The sequence below is a fragment of the Sphaeroforma arctica genome, assembly GCF_001186125.1.
Source record: "Sphaeroforma arctica JP610 unplaced genomic scaffold supercont1.151, whole genome shotgun sequence".
NCBI lineage: Eukaryota > Ichthyosporea > Ichthyophonida > Sphaeroforma > Sphaeroforma arctica.
In genome coordinates, this window is record NW_014040407.1 from 44,717 (window position 1) to 50,675 (window position 5,959).

At 45.9% G+C, this 5,959-nt stretch overlaps 2 protein-coding genes across 2 annotated transcripts; one reads left to right on the forward strand and one right to left on the reverse strand.

The window, feature by feature from the left end:
* Positions 1-2,993: 2,993 nt before the first annotated feature.
* Positions 2,994-3,659, reverse strand: SARC_03095 (hypothetical protein; the record flags this gene model as incomplete). Its single annotated transcript, XM_014303117.1, has 2 exons — positions 2,994-3,135; positions 3,238-3,659. The coding sequence occupies 2 exons, from the start codon at positions 3,657-3,659 to the stop codon at positions 2,994-2,996; spliced, it is 564 nt and encodes a 187-aa protein (XP_014158592.1).
* Positions 3,660-5,220: 1,561 nt separating this feature from the next.
* Positions 5,221-5,884, forward strand: SARC_03096 (hypothetical protein; the record flags this gene model as incomplete). The annotated part of the gene is made up of 2 exons (XM_014303118.1): positions 5,221-5,330; positions 5,659-5,884. 2 exons carry the CDS (start codon positions 5,221-5,223, stop codon positions 5,882-5,884), a joined length of 336 nt encoding a protein of 111 aa, XP_014158593.1.
* Between the last annotated feature and the right edge of the window lie 75 nt (positions 5,885-5,959).

The following is a 5,959-nucleotide window of genomic DNA, read 5'->3' on the forward strand; positions in this document are numbered from 1 at the left end:
AGTGATGACTCATCCGAAACCATAGATTTGGGAAATTTCACATAAGAACGTGATTAATAAATGCAGCAGACGCGCCATTCCCGATGGCACCTGACTGAGTTCACTTATTCAGACTTAACACTCTTTACCAGGCGTTGCTCGATTTTGACCACACAAGGGGGTTTTCTTAGGGTTTTGAAAACGATGTAATATATATGTGTGGGTTTGTTACCCCCTTTTGGATTCAGTACCTTACCTTCGCCACTACTGTCTAAAACCTTTGTGTCATTCATTTTCGGACTTAAGAACGTGATCAGCATTTAAATTATTCAAAAGTATAGTAATGGATGCACCGATCACACAACACCTAGTAGACGGTTGATCCAATGGTAGCAACCGACCCTTCAGATCGAGGCATCGAGCGGTTGGGGGGCGTACTAGATCAAATTACAGAAAAGTATCCACGCTACATATAATTCTTTTGTAAGGTTTACAACAAAACTCAACGGAACTACCCTACCGTTGAACAAAAATTACTTGCTATTGCAACCGCGCTAAGACGGTTTAAAGGCCCACTTTACTGTCGTCTGGGATTAAAAGTCGATAACTTATCTTAGGATATGAACCCTGATCCACAGTTGGCGAGCCGCTGGCATGACATAATTGAAGATTGCCTTTAACATTATACAAGTACCAGGAGTACACAACCATCTTCCAGACATGCTCTCCATCGACTTGTCCCTGACTATGAGAAAACGGTCAAATTTATTAGCTACTGATTAGATGCCTACTAAGAAATGGCTTCGCTTATCGACTACGCCATCCTTATCGACTACGCCATTTATCATTTTAACATTGAAGACCAACTTACTAAAAGAATGTAAATGCGTCACCAGGTAGGCCTTCAGGTTTCAGTAGATCATACGCAGCCACCTTGCCAAGACTCTCTAGCTCGCGATTAGTTGACTCTCGCCATAGATCTGCATTTGAATCCCGGAGTGCTTGTCGTATGGTCTTAATGGTTGGAGGGTGTGACTGTATACCACTGCACTGAGCGTATATCTGATGTATTGTATGGTCACATAGTGCTTGCCGTGACTCAGTTTGAGTATCGTTTGTTGCCGGTTGTCACAGAGTCGTACAAAAAAAAAACGATGGTCGGGGTGTGATTAAGGAACGTCACAGCTTCAGTCCATAGCTTAGGCTTTATTGTTCTCAGATATTAGAGTTGCTTAAACTGTTCTAAGCTGTGAGTGAATAATTGTGATTTATTTGGCTCAAGTCCCTACTTTTATATGCATTGGAACTCTTGACCCTTAAGCCGCTAAAAAAACTTTGTATGGTGAGAAGGGTTCTTACTTAATTTATGATCCAAAGGCAGAGTCGTCACTTCTTCAACTGAACGTGCCTTCTATCGCAATCTTTGGCCATATACGTCTAAGTTGTACTCCTCCGATATTGGGATGTCCGGTGCACATTATAGATTTCCACTTTGATGATTCCGTACTCCCGGCAATCCGGTTCCGAGGTCAATTTTCATCTGTATTAGATATGCGGCCTTCTCCGAGCTTCAGAGTCTCTCCTTGGTTGATTCCAGCATAAAACTTGTTGAGCCTCCGCTGTTCAACCGTGGTTATGCTTAATAAACAATCCTTGTTTACTGTGATCAATAAGGCTAAGCTGGTAGTTCTGCGTGGCAACGCCAGGAGGGGATTGGCGAGTGAGAGTATCATTCTCTTTACGCGCTAGCTTCAGGCCCGACTACAGTGAGCATTATTACGGTGGTAACATTTGTCGTAAGACAGTATTAGGAGGAGGCCCTGTGACCGGGTGGTGAGCACTGCCAGTCAGAGCTAGAGTAGTAGAAGACGAATGCACGGAACAAGATTTTAGCAGTATCAGGAGCGTTGCGGAGTTGTGTGAGAGCTTGGAAAGTAGTGTATTAGCTGTTCCAATTCCGAGTGACAGTACAATGTGAACCAGTGTGGTCCAAGCCGGGTAAACAAAGTCAAATCCATTATCTTGCATGTTGTTCTGAGTACTGATAGACTCAGAAAACCCAGGGCATACGCACATAGCTTAGGCCAAGGTTAGCGAGAAGACCTCAATGAAGTATAGTAACCTTGGTACTGTCTGCTAAAAGGAGTGGGAGTCGACCGTGTTCAATCTTTGTGAGGAACTGTGTCAGAAGAGGTGCGGAGAAAGTCTAGCGAAGGGATCGACTGAGCAAATGCAGAGTGCTTCTGTCGACAAAGCGCAGCAGCTTTGGGAATGTCAGAGGTTGATGCCAGGCTTCAAGGTGAACATAAAGCGTAGCGAGAGTGACATGGGTAAGATCGGCGGTCTTCAAGGGCCAGAGGATACAAGAAGACAAATAAAAGCATCCTGGATAAAAGACATAGGGAGTACAAAATCCTGATCAATAGCGTCATCATGGAGTTGCCAGCAGTGCTGGGCCGATACACGCACGACTTCATCATTATCAAGGCGGAAGGTGTGGAAGGAGGCGTGTAGATTGATCGGAGTAGACACCTTTTTAGAAGAGTTGAGCAATAAGCCGACGAAAGGTCCAGGGCATTTGTATTAGGACTTTAGATTTCATAGTGAGTCGTAGTTTACGAGTAAGAGAGTTGGATAGGAAAGCACGAGCACGGGTGTAAAACTAGTCATTGCGGATATTAGTGAGAAATGTATCGATTTCAGGCACCGCATAAAGTATGCGAGCGAATGTTGCCAGGAGTGCGGCCATGGGAGGCAGATCGGCCTCGGGGAGTGTGGACTGGGGCAGCGTTCAAGATGTCGTCGGGAATCCGAAAGTGGAGGATGTCATTCAAGTTATACTTACTGAATGTTGTGGCAGCAGCCATGTAGAGATCATCACGGCAGTTGTCAAAAGTGTCACCTGAGATAGAGAGCTGTTCCCATTTGTAACGATGGTAAGACTTGTCGAGAGCGGTCAGTTGGTTTCTGTCATGGGCTGCGTGTTCCTTTGTAATTGCAGCTTTTAAATTAGGTCATTTCTTCTGTGCTTGAGCTTGTGTGATGCTCTTGGGGAGCTTAGGGTCAAAGAGATTGACAGTGTCCAGAAGTGATGACGTAGAGTCATGGTATTGGGTTATGGATCGGATAGAAGAGTGCAGGTTATCAGCATCTGAACTATAAATCAGAAATAAGACACGTGGAAGTAAATATCGGAACTAACGTACGAATACTAGGATCAGGAGAATTCTGTGGCCCGCGAGGAAAAACTGGTTGTACCTAGGGTTGACGTAGCCGCCAGCGGAATGCCAAAAGAGTCTCTTCAAGTGGGGTAAGTTGAGATGATGGGTGAAGAGGAATTGATGTTGGTGCGGGATAAAGGATCGCACGGGGTGGAGTGGGTCGATTTCGACGAGCTGTACTTGTGGGGGAAGAATAAGGTGTGGTTCACGGAGTATATCCTCAAAGTGTAAAAGAGTTGGACGGCAATCGGAGGTAGATGAAGTTGGCGGGGATAGGATACGAAGATGTGTGCGGTCAGCGAGCAAGGGAGTATTTCGGCGTTCAGCTAGTGAGATGCGACGTGTGTCGGAAAAGAGCGGGATGTTGTGGGGTTCAACATAGGCAGGTTGTGGCCGAGGAAGAGGTACGGCGGGAGGCATGGGGGAAATATTGCGCGGTGTCGTTGCCGAGGAGTTCATGTCGATGTGATCGTTGTGGTCAAAACCGAGTTACGCTTAGCAAAGCGTGTGAAGTCTGAAATAAGTGAACTCAGTCAGAAGTGTCATTGAGAATGTCGCGCCTGCTATATTTATTAATCACGATCCTATGTGGAACGAGATTTTCTATACCATCGGGTTATGTAAAAATACCCGTCTCTATGGTTTCGGATGAGTCATTACTTCTATCTCATTAGATTCTCTATTCCACTAGTCAGCCCGGTCCTCTGGTTCGGTCCTCAAATATTTTCCTAGGTCCGGTCCTTTGGTCCAGTCCTCAATTCCTCTCTCAGATCCGGTCCTCTGGTCCGGTCCTAAATTCCTCTCTCAGGTCCGGTCCTCATGTCCGGTCCTAAATATCCGCCTAGGATACTTTGTCCACATCGTCAGTGGGGCCACTATGTATCGTGGGGGAGGTTGAGACGATTTGAGGCATGAATGATTTTGGTACAGTCGAGTGGGGGCAGACGCGGAGGCGGGGAAGAAGTCGGCGGGATTGGGCGTGTGGCAATGACAGGAGCGGAGGCCAGTGGCGAAGAGTGATGTTGTGCGATGGGAACAAAAGATGGAAGAACGACCTTAGGAACAAGCTGTGTTGTGGAGGACGAGAGTGGTAGAGAGGGGGCATTTGGGGCATGAGTCCAAGTGGCAACATCGGGCGGATGTGGTGAGATGAAATGAACTGTTTTAGTACAGTTTCTCAGGTCAGTTGCCCAATCAATAGGTATAGTATATGAGCAGGGCGTGAAGCTGGGTGAGCATCTCTTATGATCGGAGGACTATTCAGAAAATTCGGAAAGGTAGAATAGAACGTTACGAGAGTAGAGCTTCCGCTGGGGTTTGAAACTTTGTATCAGCCAGGTGTCTGGGGGGCAGTGACCGTGAAAAAATTCGCGACCAAAAGGATCACCATATTTATGGGCGTCGGTATAGTTAATTCCTTCCTTTCTCAAATTATGATGTATCTGTAGCGAGCATTTGGAAAGCGTGGAACAGTGGTTTGAAACCATTTGTCGGCCGGTGAAGATAGAATGCCACCGGTTGATAGGTTCTCCTTTCTTATGATGCCAGCGTATGCTTTAGCGTATCCCCAGCAAACTTTGGGTTGATTAGAATCATTGAGAAGGGCACGTGTCATGTTATTTGAGGTTTCATGTTGACTTTAGATCATGCCGTTTGAATTCCGGACAATGGGGTGGTGTACGGCCGAGGTAAATATGTCATGACCGAAGCATAGCCTTAGTTTCAGCGCTCTGAAAAACGCTCGCGCCATCTGCTATATCGGTATGTGATTTACAATGTGCCGGAATTTGAAGTAGTAGTTCGAGCACATGGTCTGGTATGTTGTTGAGGTATTTTAGGTTAGGATGGAGATCATAATTTGTTCCATCGCAGATCATGTTTAGCGCGTATTTGTAGCCATGACGGGCAGCTGGCATTGGACCTTGAATATCTATATGAAACCGTTCGGCAGGTCGACGCTATCGGAAGTTTGATGTTTTATGTTCTTTGGTCTAATATTGGTTTCAAGGCAGGCATTACAATGCTCCGCAAACTCAGGGTATGCTTTAGCGAATGTGATGGCAGTCTGAAGTACCGAACCGGGAGTGAGGAGAGGGCCAAGGAGAGAACCGAAAGAATACACTCAAGAAGGTTTGTACATTGTAGTACTGTCGTGTTGGCAAAACGTTGCTGCGGTGTTGCGAATGGTATATGGTTGGCTTTGTAGACGTGAGATATAGAGATTCCATCATTTGGCATAGGGTCTCAGTGGAACGACAATAGCTATAGTTGTACCACATTAAACGTTAATTTTGATCCACTCATGTGTAAGGGATCAACCCGGGTTGTCATACGCTCGCTCGTTTAAAAAATTCACCTCTTGAAATCAGCGAGATTCACCTGTCTCAGGTCCAGCGAACCGTGAAAGTTGTCTGTTATTAGGTGAAACTAAACAATCGATTCTTGGTTTGTAATCCAGATGTGCCATAGCCTTTGACGATAACTCTGGGTCAAGTTGCCAATCTTCGGTGGTAACCGAAAGTGGTGGAAGAAACGTAAGTGTGACGCCTTTTTTTGGCCGCCATGCGGATAGTGGTTGTACGGTTAAGATGACCATTGCGTGTGTGGTATTCATCATATGTTTGGATAATGGTGGAAGGTTTGGTGATAGTATGTTGTTCAACCTGAGGTGTAGCATGTTGTGATGATGGTACAGTTTCTTGATTAGCGACTGCTGGGCTGGCGGGTTTGGGGTCAGGGGGGGGATATCTTTGTCAGAG